The sequence below is a fragment of the Polyergus mexicanus genome, unplaced genomic scaffold (assembly GCF_030449975.1).
Source record: "Polyergus mexicanus isolate NDT 795.1 unplaced genomic scaffold, iyPolMexi1.0 SCAF_5, whole genome shotgun sequence".
Classification (NCBI taxonomy): domain Eukaryota; kingdom Metazoa; phylum Arthropoda; class Insecta; order Hymenoptera; family Formicidae; genus Polyergus; species Polyergus mexicanus.
This window is the reverse complement of record NW_027223325.1, coordinates 3,075,267-3,097,230: the sequence shown is the minus strand read 5'-3', so window position 1 is coordinate 3,097,230 and position 21,964 is coordinate 3,075,267. Positions and strand designations below refer to the sequence as shown.

The following is a 21,964-nucleotide window of genomic DNA, read 5'->3' as shown; positions in this document are numbered from 1 at the left end:
ACTTCCTGCGAGTGGATCTCTCTCTTCTCTCTGTCTATCTCGCACACAAACACACATACACGTTCCTTCTCTCTCTCTCTCTCTCTCTCTCTCTCTCTCTCTCTCTCTCTCTCTCTCTGTCCTGCCGTGCGTATGTGTATGTAAGTGTAGGTGTGTGCGTGCGCGCGTTTCTTTCTCCCTTCGCTTCGTCTCTTTTCTCTGCTGTCTGTCTCCATCTCGCTCTCGCTCGTCACCGCGAGAATGGCAGGCCCGTTCGTTGGCGAATAAAATCGGTGGTTGGCGATATGGCGGAGGGGATGGCGATAATCGCGAAAGAAAGGGGGTAAGAGGGAAGGCGGGGGGAATTTTCGTGCATTTTGCCGCGATACCAGTGTACAAAATAAGCGAGACGAAGGGCATAGATTGCGTGCGATGAGGGGGTTGCGAGAGAGAAAAATTGCTGGTGATTAATATTTAGAGCGGGATTTAAAAGTTGAGGAAACGCGCGCGGGAAAGCAGGATGGATGAGAGAGATAATATCTGATAGAAGATGGAAGCAGAGAGAGAAAGAAGAAGAGAAAGAGAGAGAGAGAGAGGGGGGGGGGAGGAAGAGAGAGAGAAAAGGAGAGAGAGTGAGCATCAATAATATCTGAAAGATCGGAATAACTCGAGCGAAATTTTGAGATGTAATATTCTGCGTTCTCTCTCAGATATGGAGCGAGGTGCAACGTGAAAAATTCTGTTTCGTTAAAAAAAGAAATCAAAATGGAAGAGAACAGCTTGTTGTGCGAATCGTGAAGATAGCGAATATCATCGAAAAGAAATCAAGATGTTATAGAATCGAAGGAAAAAAAGAGAAAATCACGGACTCCCGTCTCTTCGCGTAATCTAGAAGAAAGAATCTACGACGTAACATTAACCACGATACAATAATGGTAAATGAAGATAAAAATATAAAGAGGAAGAGAAAAGAATTACATTGATTTGAATTGAATCGGATTAAATATAAATATAAATCATATAAATTATATATAATATATTGAGATGGAGTAGAAAACAAGAGAAAAGAATGAAAATATTATCGATTAAATTTCAATCTTCTTCGCCATAAAGAGATATTAAGAATACTTTAAATAATTTTGTTTTTTCTCTTCTTTTGCATTTCTATAAGAAAATTATTATGAAAGATTACAAAAGTCAGGATTACGCGGGTTATCTCTTTCGGAGATAGAAAATCTTAGGTATTATTCTCGTTTAAAGGGCGTAATATTTCATTTTATCCGTCGTTTTACTGTATCCGTGATTGCGTATCTCGCAAATCCGTAACATGTACTGTAGCCGTGATAATCTATACTCTAATGGCTGTATTGTAAAACAATCCAATCCCGGATGTTCACGCCTTTACACATCCGTCGATCTTTCACTCTTTTGACACTCCCATTTTCATCCGCCGAAATAGCCGCGAATATACGTTTATTTCCAACAACCGACAACCGGAATTGATAGGAAGCCCTCGCCAGCTGTTCGTTTACGCAGTAACCACGACGGTTGCCTTTCCCAGCTTTCCTATGGCCTGACGTCGAAGCATGAAATTTTCACACCGCGAGAATGTCCGCGTATTTCCGTTTCACTCGAATAAAAAGGACAACTCGCGATTCTATAATAATTTCGCTATTACATCGCGAGGTAAAATTTAATCTTCGAGCGAGTATATATTCTTCATTCTTGAGACATCTTCATTTTACAGAACGTGCATATTATTATATTCGAGAGAATATCAATCGCTGGCATAATCCAGTAACTAGCTGCACCAGTTATATTTACGGAGAGAAATGTTTATCTTATAGACAATCGGACTCCCTCTAAATGCCGAGTGTGTACCCCACACTCGGCATATGATAATGCGGGATATACGGTGTATAATCAATGATATACACGGTCGAAAGGGAGCGTAGTGGGAATTTGAATAGCTACGAGGTATTTCTACGAGATGCTATACTCGGTGACTTACACACTCGCTTAAGTATTCCATTGTGCAGCCGAGTTCTGCACGCGATGCCCCGCATAGAGCAGCGGGCGCTTCCAAAAATACACGTTTCGTTTCGGCGTTTCGCGCACGTCGATATGCAAACGCATCGGTAATTCATGGGCCGTGGCTCGTTTCAAGAGTTTGCAGCAATAAAGAGAGGGAAACTAGAGAATTTATTAGAAATTTCCGCTCTGTAATGGGCGAAATTCCTCAAAGTGCTCTATACCAATGCTGTCGAATAATGAAACATTCTTCGGAGAGATCGATATATGCGCGTATACTTACCACTTTTTTTCTCTCCTTCCTTATTTCTTCTTTCCGAATGTATGTGAATGCTTATTTTATCGATCTGCCTTCCTTTCCTCCGCGAGTCGAGTTTCAATTGTTTAAGCATTATTTTTCTTTCCAGCAATTATATGTCGCTGAAAAAAAGTGATAAAAACAATGAATTTTTTGGTAAAAAAAAAAAAGAAAATAGATTATCGCGATCTTTTCTCTCGTTTTCTATCTGTTACTCTGTAAACAAGGGCGATGAAAAAGTATTGAGTGAAAATGAGGAGTGTTCGGCAAGCAAGGCGTGAACCATAAAGTGATTTTCCAAGTGACAAGTATTGAGTGCGATCAAACGGCGAGATTCTGCTTTCAGCTCCGGTTCTACTTCCTTCAGTTTGGCTCGCTCCGTTACCGAGAATATTGATATTTCGCTGCAAGCGCTCAAAGACTCGAAGTTAACCGGCGTTAGAAAGTATGAGAAACGCCCCGTACCTGTCCCCGACAAAGGATGCGTGCAGGAGATGATTTTCGGACTCGTTCAAGTCGCGCGTCGAGCATAAGCGGAAGGAAGATAATCAACGGAGACTGACAAACACGCGAAGAATGGAAGCATGATTCTGATAACGCGGGTCCGGCGAATTCGACGAAGAGCCAGAAGAAGAGCGTCCTGAGGCCGAGGAGAACTTGGGTGGCATGACGAGAGATTGCGGGGATACGGATACCAGCGAGGACGGCGGGGTCGGCGAGGCTCGAATCTGTTGACTCAACCGTCTCCAGCAGGGCAAGATCCCGGCATGCGTCCGATCGAGCCAAACGCGACATACTTCCGTTTAAGTTTACGCATTATACGAGAGATTCTGTTCTCGACGAAGAAAATTATTGCGAAAACGCTAACTATGTCATCCGCGGAGCATAAGCGTCCCCGGCGAGACACGACTCGAGAGAAAACACGTACCTATTGCTGATGTCGTCGCAGAAGGTTATTTCGAGTCAGCGTCCATCCCCGATATCTCTTGTGGCATGTATGTGACCCCAACGACGTGGAAAGAGACTTCCAGCAGCAGAGCCTCGAAAAGACCCGGTACCGAGGGTGGTACAAGCCTGTACCCCTGGTACGGTACCGTTTCCTGAAGGACGAGGCCGGGTGGTCGCGTGTGCGCGAGTGTGTGTGTTCATCCGAAAGAGAAGAAAAAAGAAAAAAAAAACACGGGAAACTCAAAGGTATCTTTCGTGCGGTGATACCCGCGACTGAGTATCTCTTTGAATCGCTCGAGTTGTCCACCTTTCGTGCCAAGGTGCTTGCGTGCAAGACCATCTGTGCGAATCGGTATCAGAAGATATCGTCGAACGATGAGACAATCTGGCGGAGCATCCTGAGAAATAGCAAAAGGTATGTTAATCGAGTTCAAAATTTTTAAGAAAACATAATGATGTATCCGCAAATAGTCTCTAATAATTATTTGCATATAATGAATGTTATTTAATTAAATTAATTGAATTAAAATTTGTTTTTGCTAAAAGAATATAAATGAGTATATTTTCTTTGATAAAAAAATTAATGAATAATTTGATGTAGAACACTCTTTGTCTATAAATTTACTTTCGGATACCAAAGTATTATGAGCCTTATGAGAATTATGTATAAGCAATTATACTTTAGTGCTTTCACATTATCATATTAAAGACTTCTTATTTAATAAAAGAATATTATCGTGTGAAATAAAAGAAGAGAAATGGATGCCTAGTAACTGATAATGATTAAATATGAAATTTTCGATGAGATCTTTTAATTTTTTAGAACAAAAGATCTTTCGCAATAAATACTATATAATACGTCGCGCACAATTCTATCTTGCAACAGTTTTTAAGATTTTTTCTTCAATGGAGCTCCGGCTCATTTTTACCCAATAACCATGCAATAAGCTCATATTCGGAGATATCTAGTCTCCAAGATGTTTTAAAATAAATGTTTTTATCTCTCATATATAATATATTGTATATATAAAGACAATGGAAAACATTAACAAACGGCAATATTTTCGCAATCCACGTACAACAAAAAGCTCATGAAATTAATAGCTATCTCGCGTTTTCCGTTACGTATTCCTATGATATTGTATATCCCTTTCTAAATAAATCTTTTTAACGTTTATATTTAAAAGTAAATAGAGATATTGCACAGTCTGCTTTTAAAAATTGATTGAAAACAGATTATTGGGATTTATTGTGAGCGGCAAAGAATTTATTGGTTAAAAAGGCATTTAATATAGGCATCTGCACTGACGAAATATGAATTTACGTCTGTCTTTCTAATTTTATTATCTATGCAAAAATGATTGACATATGGGATTCTATTACGCTAGTCGAGAATCTTTTCGATATGTGTAACATAAGTATATAATTATTCTAATAATTTTGAAACGCCCTGATAATAATTAATATTTAGTATTTATCAAGATTTCTCGTAAATGATATAATTTAATGTAATGACATATAGATCGTATCATTATCTGAGAGAAAATGATATGGTAATTTACTCTCTGGGAAGACAGATGATAGTCATTTGGTGGGACTATCCTCTCGGCACCTCTTACATCTAACCCTATATGAACATTCATGATTTTCCTTTGGAAAATTTATTAAGAAAAGTCTGAGACAAAAGATAAAATTATCGAAAACTAGATATTTTATTTTTTATATCAAAATATGTCAGATTAAGATAAAAAATAACTCAAAAAGTATTTAATGAAAACATATTTTATTATAGTATTTTGAAAAGCTCTCGAGATAACCTACAAGACTGTGCAATAAAAAATAGGGAGTTCCATTTAAGAAAACATTAATCACATTGATATCACTTTGAAAAGGTCACTCAAAGTCAAGACCATATTTTTATCATGTGGCTCCCTCGAAATCGTGCAACTTTTGTCTGAAACATTTTTTCTACGATCAAAAATAACAAAATTATTTGAAGTGGAACATTAAAATGGGACACCCTGTATATGTGATTAAATGATGTTAAAATAACAAAGGAATATTCTGATATTTTTCAGAATATTCTTTTATAAAAGATACATTAATTGTAAGAGAAATGATATTTTAACAGATATAAGTACATATCAATTACAAGCTTAACATTGAAAGTCAAAAGATTTCAAAGAATCAAGTCTTTATTGACAAATAAATAGTTTTATTCTTCGATTAAATTTAATTGGACAGAAATTTTATTTATATTCAATTTTCGAAATATTTAATAATGAAAATTTGCTCATCTTCCACAAAGTTTTTGTTAAAGAAATTGATTTTAAACTTATCTTTGAATTGATTAAATAATTTGTTTATTTCACCTCGTTTTTTTCCTCTCCAATCTTTTACGTTCCATCGTCAAATGGAATGATCGCAAAAAAGTCATTTATCGGATGAAACTCTTTTCAAGATCATCGTTGGCACAAGATTAAAAGGCGATTTCTGAGAAGAGTTTTACGCGACAGAATCCACACTTTGTATCGCTTCTTTATCATACACTTTATTGCCGACAATATTAAGCCATAATCGGACTTTAATATTTGTAACATTGAATTGCCGTGATTGCACCATCATCGTCATCTCATTGTGAATATATGAATATACATTCAAATATCAATTCGCAATACCTTCGGAGTTATGCGTCTGTTTTATTAAACTCTGTTGGTGCATGGGAATGCAGAGCACGTAGTTTACATACATTTTCTCGTATAGCGATCGTTACAGCGATATCACGGAAAATGAAGAATCTCGAGAAAAAATACCGAGACTAATAACGAATAAGAGAGAACCGACGTTACTTTTCAATCCGTTAACACACGTGGACAATAAAAATTTTAATTATTTATTGTAGTTATTTATTTAAACCAATCTTACAATAGTGATCATTCAATTATAAAGACATAGTGGTTGAAAATTAATGTTTCAGCGAGAAGTATTACTAAACGCGGTGATACGGAGATATTACATGTCACCTAGATTCATTTTATATCCAAGATCTTGGTTCTCTTTTTAACAGTATAAAAAAAAACCAAAAGATATCTTGAAGAAGTCTAAAGCGTGATAGGACGTCTTCAAGTCGTTTTTTCAAACCTTCCTTTAGGGACATGTGTTGTCTGAGGATGTCATCATTTTCGTTCGTGAAATTACGAGCGAACGTTAATCCGACATAAACGTTCATCTGACATAACTTGTTACGAAATGTTGAACGCACAGATGGGAAAATTTATGAATCGCATGCTGCTATTTTTCTACGACGCGTCAATCGATCGTATCTCCCAGAGCGGGGAGTACCCGCGAAATTGAAATGGCCGTGGAAGATCGCAGATCGAGAAGGGCGGGGGAGGAATGCAATTTCTGCCGCGACACGAAAATGTTCGATGCCATTTCTGCCGCGCCTGGTATATTCGAGCTTACTGAGCCATCGCGCGCCTATTTCGCTGAATTAAGTTTTTATATTCCGCATTAGTGTTTTGAATAAAGAAAAAGAAAAACATGAGGTCTAATCATATCGACGAGCAATCGCATATCCAACATTTATGAAAAATACAACACAATCCAACTATATTTTATTATTTCATATTGTGCATTTCATATAAATTCGTACTCTATCCAATATATAATATTTGAAGTTCTATCTCTAATATATTTTATAGAGAGTATCCATATAAAATATATACGATACACGCGGATAGAGCCGAACACAGACCGAATATAACGTCTTTTGACAGAGTTGCTTTTCTAAATCGATTATAGTTTCGCGAAAGCACTCATTGTCAGAGATAACCATTTAACAATTGTACTGTATAATAACTGTAATAATAGACAATAATAGCATGTTTGTCACTCTACAACTTTGGTTAAACTTTGATGCAGCAACGTGTGCGCTGCATTATATCTATGAGCATATAATCTCGCTCAGTTACTAATCCACGATATTTCTATCAATAGAAAGTAATGCTCGCTGCTTGCAGGAGTATATTTATAAATTTACAACGATTAATCCACCTTTTCTAACGGAGCTCATATTTGCTTCAATAATTTAGTTTCTAAAAAAATATTATTAAAAAATTGCATTAATTTGTATAAGAATAGAAAGTTTTTTTTTAATATATTGCACAACAGTTATATGCAATAAATTATTAATATTCTCTCACATAATCATGAATATTAATCATGTGTATACATATATATTTTCTGTGTGTATATATTGTATCAGAAAAAATACACGTTATTATTTTAAAAAATATTAAATCTACTTTTTCAATTAAAATATTGGCAATCATTTTTGTTGAATATAAAAAAATATTTAAAAACATCAATCTCTATGCAACAAATATTTTCTTTTTCTTTCTTCGTAAAAAAAAAAAAAAAAAAAAAAACAGAACTAAGATACAAGCCGAGCATATTGTGAACGGCCATTTTACTTCTGCTTGTAGTAAAAAGTTGATTCTAACTTCATAAGCGAACAAGAAATTGTCATTATAGGGTTTAACGCTTCAAGCACTAGTGAAATTTTTGTTCTCGGTCGCGGTAAAATACCTTTTCACGTTAAGCCCGGCAACGCTATTGTAGAGAGATGTCGAACTCTCTCTCTCTTAAAGTTTGGTAAAATAAAATGAGTGGTAACCTACTTTATGTTTACTAAGTAGATAAAATCTCACGTAAGCAAATCATCTTTATAATTAAAGAAACCCGCTTCTTATCTCCGATCGGTGAAACTTTCTCAGTGACGCTGAATTTCTTTGCATATATCGTTACGACAAACTATCCGATTTCGTGAAAGTGATTTTTTTTTTATTTCATAGAAAATGTATAATTGGATTCGAGTTAAATTATCAAATGTGAAATGTCACTGTAAGAAACCATTCGTAAAACAATCGACGTAACATTCGCGAGGTTTCATCCGACCTTAGGCGAACAATGGTTCAATCCGGCGTACAAAGGTAGTTATAGTTATCAGACAATCAATCACATTGTCCATTTTTATATGAATATTACAGACGACTATTAAAAAAGGCGGAAATAGTCGTCAAACCTAAATATAACTGTTATTCGTGTTTCATATTAAGTAATCCATTACTATCAATCGATAAATATACTTGGCTACACTTACAGAGGAAAAGGAATGCTCTGTTGTGTGCCTTTAGATCATACATACGTCGGTTGTTGGACGATGACGGACTGGCCGTCGTCGCGGTGGAGATGACTACTACCAGGTTAGTGGCTCGTCCCGAAGACGACGACGACGACGACGAGGTTCACGAAGAGGAACGAGACTCGATTGTGGGCTATCACTGCCACTGATAGAGCTGGCATCCCCTCGCAGCTCACATCGATGCCGATCGTCATATCCACGAAACGAGGTACGATCGAAATATCTCGTTACTTCTGTTACAGAATAATGAGTCTTCCGCGTAAACATAAATCGTCTGCAAAGACTTGTCTTTCCATATATCTTGTCGAGAAATGATAAAAAAAGAGCGCCAAGTTTAGATCCGTTAAATCAATTATATAAAATTCGTTCTCTCTGATGAAAAATGATGCATAAAAATAATGAGACGGCAGAAATTAAATCGTTATTACATTATTGAGGACGCTGTAGAAAAAGAATTTTCAGCGAACCGTAATAATTTTAGATAGAATTTGGAACTGCTCATCTCAAAAAATCTACATTAAAATAGAATTTGAAATTGCTTATCGCGAAGTCTATATTAGATATCAAAACACGCTACTTGCTGTAAAAGTTTTTTAATTAGAGATATAGAGGAAGATATATAGAGAGCGTGCATACACACACACACACACACACACAAGATAAAATCGTTGGAATATTGACGTAGTAAGTATGTTACTAGAACGATATTGGCCGATCCGTTATCTTCCATCGCTCTGTTCCCGATTCCATTTTGCGGCTAACATAGCTAATGTAACAAAAGAAGGCCTTTCGTCGTTGTGTGCGTACTATATTTGATCATATGGTTTGAACGATAATCACCTATTTTTACGCGCGCCGAAAAGCTAAATGCACGTTCGTGAATAAAAAGGAGAATTTTATAATAAACATTGCGAAAATATATGTCTACGAGTCTTACAATATAACGAGAAATCCGCGAGTTTATTCGCTCAAAAGTTCTCTTTGTTGAACAGATAGAAACCGCAGATAATAAAATCCGATGCACAAGTGAAATGTCGGTGCTTTTACAACGGAATAAACGTCGACGTTACCTACACTTTGTGTCAAAATAATTCGACACTCGTGCTTATCATTTTTACCTGCCGAAATTTAATGGGTCGCGATAGAAGGGAAAAGATACTCGATTTTTATTGAAAAGCTGTCAGAGAAAGCGTTTTTATTTACCACGATTTTAAAAGAGATAATCTCTGATAGTCATCAAAAATATACTTTTTATTCTATTAATTTAAGCCTTTAACAATAAGTATAACACGAAAGAGAACGAAATTTCATATTATAAACCATTTTATCATACATTGTATCTCTCATAATTATTTAATTAATATCACCCCTTCCCCTTTTTTATTTATAACCGATTATCTTAAAAGACTTGAAATGATATTTTACTACATGTAGTGTGTCTCAGTTTTCTCGAAATTCTCATGATATAAGTCGAATCATCTACTCGAAGAAACGATCTGTCTCAATTTTGTCAACAGGAAAGGGATAGATCGCAATATCGTCAACGGCAAATATTCGGAGAATGTGGAAAGAAGGAAGGCGGATGACTAGAGATCAATGTCGGGGCGGAGATATTTAAAACTCATTGTTCTTCTAGCGGTTGCCATGCATATTGACTCGATAGATGTGCCTGCGGTTTCTACTAACCGCCCCCTTTGTCCCCTTTCGCCTTTATTCACCGCGGCTATTCTCGTGGGAAAGTGTCCAGCACGATCCCTTAACGCTGCTTTATCCTCCCTCCGACGCGATCTCTTCTTGAACTTTGATATTTATATTTTCTTGCTACTATTATTGCAATGATTGACACGGATATACAATAATAATGATTCTAATGCGTATCTACCGACGATTATCACGATCATGAATCCTCTCGTAAAAATCGAATCATCGAATAAGACTCGACAAGAGAGAGAAAGAGAGACAGTATCGATCGGAGAAATATTTTTTATCAATTTCGCAAACGATCTAAAGCGTGCTCTTGTTTCTTCGGGCTATTCTCCGATGACTGATCTTATCTGATCAGTATAGAATAAAATGCTCTTGGTGCTAATCCCGTTAATTTTCTCACAAAGATGAAGATGGAAATTTGTAGCGATCTAACATCAAGTTATTCTAAATGCAAGAATATATAAGCTTAGATTTGTATATGTTACTCTTGTCTCAAGATAGTAAGACAATCTTATTTAATTCGAGAGAGAAGAAAAGGAATTATTGATTTAATTTTAAAATTGTTTTATTTTTATACCGCATAAGGTTGTGATACGATTAAATATGTCAAGAATATTTTTTGTCTCGTTATCAGAAATCCTTTCTGAGAGTGTGTGTGTTTCCGCAATTCCTACATCGAAATTGCTCGTCGTAAATGCCTCCGAATACCGATTTCTTCGTGTTCTCACGAGCTTTTCTTCATGCGGGCTTGCGTGTCCCCCTCCCAAGTATCGATCGTCGAACGACACACCGCGTACCCACGAGAGGGTAGGTACCTGTGGAATTGACAGAAGAAAGCTCCTTTCGGATCTGAAGTTCGGCACGTGGAGAGATTTGCAAATTCGGCACCCGGAACAGCATGAGCGAATATCCGTTGTATGCAAATCGGCAGTTCGTATATACGGTAAACGCGTTTGCAGACGAGTTTCGCATACGAATTAGCGAGAAACGATTTCTATTAAGGGCCACGCATGGCCACTATAGCCATAAAATTTAATATTCGTATGTACGATATATGTACGAGTGTATGAATGAACGAAATATGTATATACGGATGATATCTACCGAAATCGAGCGTTTGTTTATTTGTTTAATGTAAGGAATAATGAGCACAGGCATACAAATATATATTTTTCTTTAAGCTTTTTATTTATTTTTTTTTATTACTTTTTTTAATTTTATATATTTCTGTATCTCTTTATTATTATATATTTAAATATATTTTTAATTTCAATTTTTTTTTTAAACTCGCAGCTTTATAATTATCTTTCACATATAGGCAAATATTTTATACTTTAGATGATATTAAAACGAATTGTGTATCATAAAAGATATTTATGTATTGTAAAATGAAATTATACATTTTGATCGGGCGATATTTTAATGCAGAACGAGCGCGGTTAGAGAACAAAGGCTTTAAAGAAGTATTAGTATGAAGTTTGCGTGACATGAAAATTAATAATGCCTTTAATTCGTATGCAACTATAAATTGAATTTGTTCCACGGAAATAATGTCCATTAAGGAAGCATTAACAAGGGCATGACTAAGGTAATATCATTATCAGCGCATTTTAATTTACTTACATATTTTTAAACCCCTATCGGCTTTCGTTAAAATGCATGTAAATATTGGAACATATACGTCGATTTATCTATAAATAAAATCACCGAACACGAAACCAATTATAGGTGCAATAATGTTTTTACATCTAGCACAGCGAGGCCAGATGTCAATAAATTATCGCGTATTCTACCCAATACGCATCAACGAATCCAATAAATTTACACCAAGGAAAAAAGTGGAGCACGACAGACCTCCTATTGTCTTCGATAGTTAGATTATAGTTTGAATTTTCCGATCTTGCCGCGACGTCATGTTTACCCTCTCTCTATTGATCGCGAGATATCGCAAATAGGGTATGTAATCTACTTATTAAATCTATGAAGTTGTAGAAGCACACAGACTTCTCGAACTTACCCTAGTCTCTGAGCTCGAGCAAAAACGCAATTAGCCACTTTTATCTGAGATCAAAAGAGAAAGAAATATCTAATTTAAACATATCTTCGCGCGCGATATTGCTTATACGAGTCATAAATTACATTTATCGTCGAGAAACCATGTAAGATTTAACAGAGATGGCCAAGCTAAGAGAAATGAGGAAATAGAAATATAATTTCAATTAAACGAAACAAAACAAACACGTCTGTATCTTGCCGGATTAAATTATTTTACGATGACATAACATTATCGAAATAATTGAAAAACATTATTACGATAATAAAGAAAATGAATATTGAAACTATATGATTATACCATTGGAAGTTCAATCGACTTGATATCGATTGATATCGAAATTTCTGGCGTAACAATGTTATTAGATCGAGTATTAAAATCGTTTCTCGATAATATCCCCCATAATGAAATTCATGAGCTTTCTTTCATCGCGCTCATCGATCATATCGCTCAGCTGTCTAGGAAATTAACAGCGAGGTTAGCAATTACGTAAAATGTTCTAGCAGTAGATCAGAGTCGGAAAATTCCGTGGAATATTGAAACCAGCGAGAAGTTTATTCTATCTATCTATCTATCTATTCGTCTGGCTACGTCTGGAATTCGACATCTCAATTATAGAGACACTGAGAGAATTTTTGAAAAATCTCATTTCAGTCTTTTAAGAATCATCGCGTTTATATATTTTTTAACAGTTATCTCTTTCAACGAGCGTATATTTTCAAAAGTCTGCTTTTGAGAGAGAGAGAGAGAGAGAGAGAGAGAGAGAGAGAGAGAGAGCAAGAGGGGGGGAAAGAGAAAGAGAGAAAGAGCAATCTCTACGAGTGTATTTTAGAGTATAATCAATTAATCTTTTCAGAAATTAAACACACGTTGTGCCTCGCGCGATTCATTTACTTGCAAATGTTTAAATCTCGAATACTGAATCATACTGTGAACGATGTCTCAATTTTACGAACGAAGTGCTCGCGTCGCAAGTGGAAGTTTCTTCAGTATCATTTTCAGAGCCGTACGCGGCTCCCCCGTTTACGTAAATGCGCGTCTCAATTCACCACTTGATTTTTTTATGACCGATCTTGCAACCAGAGAAACGTACTCGAGTACCTCTTTTCATCCGTTTGCAGGTCTACGACGATTAATGGATTCTACGGATGAGATAAGCACTCTCTTCGATGATTTTTTTTTTTTTTTTTCATGGAACATCACTCGATCACACGTAAATGCGGTTGTATGTAGATTCCTCGTGTTTATTTTTTTTTGCACGCTCTTAGCAATAATCGACATAACTGAAGCATCGTAATTTTGCACTGTTATCCTGTATCTGAAATTTACTCCACGTGAAACATACGTTCGCGTTCAGCGTTCCGTGTCAGCTAATATCTCATTAAATACATCAATCTCTAATATAATATATTATTATATAATTTGTATATATATGTATACACATATTAATTTTCTACATTTTAAAAGAGATTAAAGTAATATATATAAATAATATAATGCGAAACAAGGAACGCGGGATATAATAAAAAAGAAGATCTATTTTTAATACTTAAGAGAAGAAGCAATTTTCATTATTTTTTGCATATTTTAATACTCGATTGGACTTTGAATTCCCAAAATAGAATATTTAAATATAGAATGTAGAATAGATGTATGCAATTGTTGAACTGTCTATACTGAGAGAATAGGACGTATGACAACGATACCTGCGAGCTAACTCTACCGATCAGTATTTTACGTTACGATATTGGTTTCCGACTCACAACTATGTATATATAGTAGAATTATATAAATATGGAAATCCTGTTTTCGTAAATTAAAGTCCCTACATATCGTATACGGCTTAATAAAAATTATGACGTAAAAGAAAAATTGTTTAAAAATATAATAGACTTGGATTTAATTTTTGAAAAGATAATAAAAAGAGATTGCGGTCAAGATGGTCGTCAGCGGGGAATCAAATGCGGCTCGGCTTCCTTGACGGAAAGAAGCGAGCTAGGAAATCTGATAAAGGAAATAAACTAAGAGGCTTCGGGTGCATCGGATCGTTAAAAGGAAACCGAAAGATCTTCCTCGGGCACGCGACAGTGAGATCGTCGAGACGATCGACGAGGCGTGAAATTCGTCGATAATGGACCGGGAAACTCGTCTTTCTCTCCTACACACGATGTCGTCAAACGGATTTACCAAAAATCCTGCTTGTAAAGCGATTCCAAAAAGAACAAGCGAACAATAGGATAAAAAAAAAACGATGTGTTAAACGATCCGTAACACGTCATTCCTATCAAATGTTATTACTGCAAGCCAATCTAAACAACTACAATCGAATATTATCATCATCTAGTTAGAAAATTTTTAAATTTGTCAGCTATATCTTTCTGCATAATAAATACTATCATCCTATTATAAATATAAAAGTTTGAAAAGAAGTAAAGATGCGAGGCTATCATATTAAAAATTAGATCATATTTCTGAGTTAGTTATTTTTAAGGCAAATAATTAAATAAGCATAATCTGTTTTCGAATGTTTATTGAACATTCTTGATTATCCTGATAAAAGGTGTTTTAATTACCGGGGTCTCTCTCTGTGGGGGAGAATTCCTTTAGCTTACCACGAAGTTATTTAAAGTTGTCAAACTTCTCGACTTAATTATCGCGTTATAACTTTCAATTAATATTCCTTATGAAGAAACCCCGGCCTCTTATACAGGTGGAAAATCTTTTAGCATCAAAACAAGCGCAAAGGTTGAAATATATAATCCAAATATTTGTGTAAAGATTGTTTAACGTTATTTATAGCGAGAATAATTATCGAAGATATTTTTGAGATGACGAAGATGGGATGACAAGAACTAGAAGCTTTACTTTAGTTTTACTTTAGTTTACTTTCTCGAATCTTGTACTCGAAGTTTTCCATTATTCTATAATGTAAGCATATTCATGAAAGAATATTGTTGTCGCGACCCCTGACACTTCTTTCTTCGAAAAATAGCTAAAAACAATCATTAAATCGTAGGGCAAAAGTTGTCGGAATCGTACCAAATTTGTCACCGTCGAATCAGGTCGGGTAGGAATTCAGGAAACGAGATTTCGATTGTTTGTCGACTGCGCGTTGTGACAATCACAATTAAGGTTTACTTCATCATCTATATTCGTTTTATCGACAATATTGGGAATATTGATCAAATTTAATGCGCATTGCGGGAAATGCAGCAATCTATTAATCACGTTAACTTTACACAGGATGCAATGAGTACCACAAACTGAAATTAAGCCGCTTAATTGTAAACAAATGTATATTCGCGCGCATAGAATTAATACGTACGTTAATTCAGCTTCTTGTTTGCGCGCTGTCAAAATCGCATCTTGAAGTTTATTAGCGCAGATAATTAAATATAAAAAAAAAAAATTTTAATTTTCGTTCCCCGTATATTATACAGAGTTAATCAATTAAAAATTATTAAAAATAAAATTATAAACGTGTACCTATAAAAATTATATGTATGATGAAATATATTGAAATCGGAAGCAATTCAGACATCGCGTTAATTCGCGCAATTTAGATTCTATTTAAATTAATTATTACGACATTGCCCTGTTGTTTGAAGATTAATATAGAAGAGATGTTTCGAATACTTTTTTCAAATTTTATCGCCCGGGTCATCAGCGAGATTTCAGGGCCCGATCGTATATTATATATAGTCCGAAGTAGAAACTGAAACAGAAAATCGACTTCCGCGCACATCAGCTGTCGAATTAAAATGTTATAGCGATATTAGCGCGCTATTAGCTACCGTGTGTCAATATTATTTTTAGCAACCGACGCATCGTTAGAATTTTAAACGAGCAACCTCGCTTTTCTAGCTCGCTGTAATTTGCGATAATAATTAGAGGCGCAAAAGAATATTTCGTAAAATATTTTATATAATAATATGGTTATAGCGTAAAGATTTATAAGTAAAATTAATACATGGGAAAAATATTGCCTAAAGCTAGAATTGCAGGAGATTACACTCTTACACTAACTTGTCCAGTTTCGCCGGGCATAATATGCGAACTGAGAGTCACTGAGGCTTTTAAATCAAGCCCTCTTTCTCCTCCCGTGCGTTGTTTAGTTGCTCGTCTCCGGTCAGATAAGCCGCGTTAAAAATACACCGCGATATCCCTGGCTCTTCTTCTTCGCGAATATCTTCGTCTGGCCACTACAATGCTTCTCATGTCGCTCTTCCTCATTCTCATTCGCATCACCTTCCCCTTATAATCTTTCTTTTCACTCTCCTCCTCTTTTTCTCTTGCCTATTGATTTCTCTCTTTTTTATTCTCAGTTATTTCGGGAGAAATGTCAACGGAACACGGGAGCGAAATCTACTAAAGATATCTTTTCACAGAATCTGATAAAGCACAAGATAGTAGCGGCTTGATGGATAAGCGTTACGGCAGCAAAATTCAATGTCGGCTCAAATGTGATTTAGAATGGGAAAATGATAGTTGCGGTACGGTACAGACAGAAAGGTAGATAGAAATGGTTTCCCCGTTTCTGTATAATTCCCTGAAGAATATTTGAGGCAGCGAGCACAGAGTCAAGAGTAACTCGATATGTGATGACATTAATTTAGCTAATTTGTAGAACGACCTGAGAAATTTTCAAATGAAACATACCGCAAATATGAATGTTACACACAGAGTTCTAACGGCTCTGGGATATGGCTCTAATATATTGATATTAAATATTACAGATAAACGGACTTGTGTATCCTATTCACGAGATTGCCTATTTTATTGCAGTCGGATGCTGCATTAAAGATTATCTATTATTATTAAATCAATATATTAGATGCTACGCTGAGAAAAGTAAGCTCTACCAGAAAAGTACATTATTGAGTCTTCCACAGTGCAGTCTATCTTTTTCTTATTGTTCTCTCTCTCTCTCTCTCTCATTACTTGCATTATTCCTAAGCAGCCCGAACAGAAGTAATCCTACTCCTATGAGGTCGATTCTGATTCTCACGAATGAGTCTTTAAATAAATTAGCCACGAGTATTGAGTTGAATACAGGATCTTCTTGTTCAGATTTTTCATTTTCCAAAACTAATTTTTTTTTTTTTAATTAAATTTCGCACAAAAAACTACGTACTCCATATAATTGTTTTTTTTTCCTTTTTTTTTTTACAATATGATTTCCTTCTCGGCTTTGTTATAATTTTCAGAATTCTCTTTGTATAACATTTAATTATATTTAGCGTGTATATTAATTATAGAATACGTGTGCGTATGAAACGAAATTAATAATACAATATTTCCCAAATGTTTAGCCAATTTGTAAAGATTTAGTTGTTTAAATGATAATTTAAATATGGCAATAATCAAATAAGCGAGATGATGTAGCAGACTATGTCACGTGATATTTTCCACGCTTGTGAAAGTGTTTAATAGGTCATGTTAATTAGAAGCATACTAACGGACATGAATTAGCGACTGCATGAATACTCTTCTCTCTCTCTCTCTCTCTCTCTCTCTCTCTCTCTCTCTTTCTTTTCTCTTCTACCTACCATATTTTAATTTTATTTTAAAATAAATTATTTCAAGGAGTTTTAATCAATATTTGCTTCGTTTCAATGCTCATTTTATTACTCAAATCATCGCTCTGTAAGGGCACAGTTATGGAATTTTATTAAAATTTTAATCTGCAGCGATAAAAGCAAGAAAATACCGTCGCTAATTTCGTTTAACACAGGTTATCCGTGATTATGAGATAATACAAATGAATAGATAATTATATAATAATATTAATTAATTAATTAATAATTAACGTTTCTTTCTGTTATAAATATTTTTACAAATCGATAATTATTAATTCTCGTACATTTAATATCTGTTGGCAAAGGAAATTCCTCAGAATTTTATTTGTACAGCGATGGTCGTTTATATGTGATGTTCATACGAAGAAAAAATCGAATATATATTCATTTTACCTTCTTTTAAAACGGTGCAATCTCACAGACATGAAATATTAGCAGGCAGAAAATATTAGAGTATTCCTTTATTTCGCCTTGCGCTCCGCTCCTTTTTCTCGCCTCGTCACGAGCCACTCGATTCTTTTCACGTCGGCCGTCGTAATAAGCCGTCTTAAAGCTCACTTCGAGGTTCTCCTCTTAAATCCATTGCGCAATGAAAGGATCATGGGGGAACAAGGAATATAAGAAGCAGAAGGCAATGGGATCGGCCGGACCCAATGACCGTTCCCGAACGTATTAATGCACAATGACGGAATGGGAGTAAGCCGATGCGAAAACTGTACGAGAAAAAAGTACACCGTCAACAAAATGACATCGTGTCGCCGACATCGTTCTTCCGTCCTTCCAAGGTGACCCAGAAATTCATTTGAATTTAACCCGGACTAAATGGCAAACTTGTTCGACAAGCGGAATAGGACGTAGATTAACCGCGCTTTTGTACCGCGGATCGATACCATTACAATGAAACAGAAAGGCTAATGGATCTGAAACCATGAATTTTTTTCCATTTGATACTTCGCGAATGGAATATTTCATTTCGATCCAGGAAGATAATCCCGCGCAAATCGACACTTCAAATGCAATCCGAGGGAGCGAGATCGCGCGAGCGAAACTTTATATCTTATCGCTGAATACATATCGCATCATTTTTTTTTTTTTTTTCCTTTAACCACATAAAATGTAAATTTGCTCGCGAGGATCGTCATAGGCAAAATAACTTACGATTTCGTGCCCAACTACGAAATGGGGCATGACAATTTATTTGCTCGAACACGATTGGCCGTAGGAGTCCGAAAGTAGTCTGCCGTGTCAGAACTTTCGGGCTTAATATACGAGTTTCTTCGCGTTCCAACCATCATCCTCGGCTTTTTCAGACGATAACGCCGACTATATCTCGTTCTACTCGAGTTCGTTTCTGGTCTTGAATCGTTTTAGTACTTGAACTACAAGGTTTTTCCCGGCGTTTAACCGCGGGATGGATCATCCGAAATGGACCAAGATGATTATCATTCCTCGTCGATACGTTCGTCGTAAAGAATTCCCAACTGCGAAATTACTTGTAGTCGGACTTTTTTCTACCGAGTTCATGTTGAACATCGGATTTTCAACTGGATTTTCCGCATTTCAAAAATTAGTTTTAATCAAGCTAGATTTTGCGTAAATGAGTTAATACAGAAAAATGCATTTAGTTAGTTTGCTTCTTTGAGGTTTGCTGCGAGATATTATCTCATAATGAATCGCCTGACTTATCCTCTGTATAGCAGAAGTATGCTACATTTATCACATTCCTCCATCTATTTGCCACTATACAGTTTTGATCGATAAGCTTCTCAGACGAGTTGTATTTTATTTTACTGGATTTTTTTTTTTACACGAGATAAATCTCTATTCTCGAAAAATATTGTCGTTATTTTTGCGAGAAATATTCAACTAAATTTAATCCGTTTTTATGAATTATTTATGATTGGATAGATTCGATATGATACTCACTTTTTTTACACAATTTTTTACTGCGCAAAATCAAAACACAACACTTTCTTTCGTACAAATAAATTAATTTATAAATTATAAAACAATAGCATAATAAGTCCAATTAAATAATATAATTACGTTTTAATGCTTGTCTTAATTAAACTTTAAATAAAAGAAAAGATTGTCATTATATAACGCTATTATTATTGTCATTGTTATCGTTATCGTTTAAATCTGTTTCTTCGCGTTACTTCTTAAAATCTTATATATTACAACAGTTCCGATTTATATACACACTTGCAACATACAAGATATTTTTCCTCACAACGATGCAAATAATTTGTACAACTCGTGTTTACTCGATAATAACTTTTAATAAATACTTTCCGTTTAGAAATTGATGACAAGGTCATTGACGTTTCCTAAAGTATAATAAAAATTTAGCGCTTTTATTATAGTATAATATACAATATTTTTATTATATCATATATTTCGTATTGCCTAAAACTTTACATACTGACACTATTAATTATTTAAAATTTTATAAAGTTAAATCACAAACATTATATTTTGATCAAATTTTTACATTTTAATTTGACAAATGAATATTCCACACTCGGCACCCGATAACGTCGATTAATTATGTATATTACGGCGAAATATAATCATCGAGAGATATTACATTTAATTTATTCGTATAAATAATACGTTAATTAGATAGGACAGTTTAACCGAGCAGCCGCGAGCTTCAATTGTAATTAATCAATGTTACGCTTAAATTTTATTTCGTAAACGATATAATTCCACGAGTATAAACGCTGTTGTTACATTATAATAAAATATTATTTATTCTTAAGTACTTTAGCTTATAAGTATAGCTGCGATTATAATATATGAAATAAAAAAAAAAGAAATTTGCATAATGTCAGATATTATCCCCACGACTTTCCTGTGTTATAAAAGTGCGCGTTTTTCGCGCTTCCATAAATCGTACAGAATGCGACTTCTCAAATTTGTCTGTATAAACATAATGATGCAATGCATTTCTCACTATTTTATAATGGCAGTCTGTACAACCGTAATAGTGAAATTCTTCGAGAAATAATAATAAACGTTCGGGGATTCTTCAGACATAAACTTATTCGGAAAATTGAAAAGAGATGTTTCAAATTCTTCGAAATAAAGCTGAGAAATTTGTTAAATGTTGTGTCGCTAATTGACTTGAAAACGCGCAAGGAATTAATTGTAAAAAAAAAACGCTGCAAATAATTTTGCGCCATAATTTTCCAGACGGCTGACAATTAGTTAAAATGCTAAAAGCCCTTTGTCCCCTGTTCCGTTTAATCCGCAAAAAAATTACGGCACGGAAGTAGCTTTGTTTTGTCGCAGCGAAATTATCAGGGCGCGTGCTTAAATATCAGTCCCATATATAATACAACGCTGCGTATTTTATGACTCAATGAGATGCAAGCACGTTCACTTCTTCCCTTTGTTTAATATACATAAAATATTTTAACTAAACTATTGTAGCTTTCAAGTAACATAAATATATAATACTTTTAAGAATGTCGTGATATGTAAAATTATAATCAATCTTTATAAATATCTTATAACAGAAATATTTTTGTATAACAATGTATGTTTTTTTACATGTGTCTATTTTTATAATAATGAAACAATTTATCTTTGATGGAAACAATATACTTTACTATTATATTTTATTTGTATAAATTATTAGTATCTGGAATAATTATAAAGATAGTTTTTAATTCCGACATTTGTATATAAAATATCTCGCGTAAAAAAAGAAAAAGTCAACCTCGAACGAGAAGCGTAAATAGTTTCGCAGATATATCTTCAACGTAGATACATATATAATAGTAGAATCACGAAAAGGCGCCATTTGCACGAACTACAACCGACTAATGTAACATAAAATCTCTCTTGGGAAACCATTGCCTAAGCTGCTATTTTGGGAGCAGGATCGGTTCGGAATTATCGAGAATTTATTCAGACACTTGTAACAAACCAGAAGTTAACCTACCACAAAGCAGAACAATGGGAAAACAAATCGGATATCGATTTTTCTAAAATGTCGGAGGAAGTTTATTGCAAATGTTCAAATGTCAATGTTATATATAGATATAATATATTTTAACAAGCCTCAAATTAATGTTGAATAATATCTATTTATTTGCATTTTTTGATTCATAAAGAGTCTTATTTTCTAATCGTTTATAATTGTGTTAATAAAT

At 34.8% G+C, this 21,964-nt stretch overlaps 1 protein-coding gene and 1 long non-coding RNA gene across 5 annotated transcripts in view; both read left to right on the top strand.

Moving 5' to 3' along the window:
- Positions 1–3,334, top strand: LOC138932962 (uncharacterized). Its single transcript, XR_011446893.1, has 3 exons — positions 1–611; positions 690–914; positions 2,655–3,334. It is a non-coding gene; the product is annotated as an uncharacterized lncRNA (long non-coding RNA).
- Positions 3,335–3,583: 249 nt separating this feature from the next.
- Positions 3,584–21,964, top strand: part of LOC138932961 (uncharacterized) — a 68,096-nt gene continuing 49,715 nt past the window's right edge. For 2 of the 4 annotated variants that reach the window (XM_070295313.1, XM_070295315.1), the window contains exons 1-2: positions 3,584–3,671; positions 8,455–8,670. In XM_070295313.1, the coding sequence (XP_070151414.1) occupies positions 8,643–8,670 (28 nt within the window). In that variant the 5' untranslated portion in view covers positions 3,584–3,671; positions 8,455–8,642. Of the gene's footprint in view, positions 3,672–8,430; positions 8,671–21,964 lie in introns of all 4 variants that reach the window. The other 2 variants (XM_070295314.1, XM_070295316.1) reach the window with 2 other exon arrangements.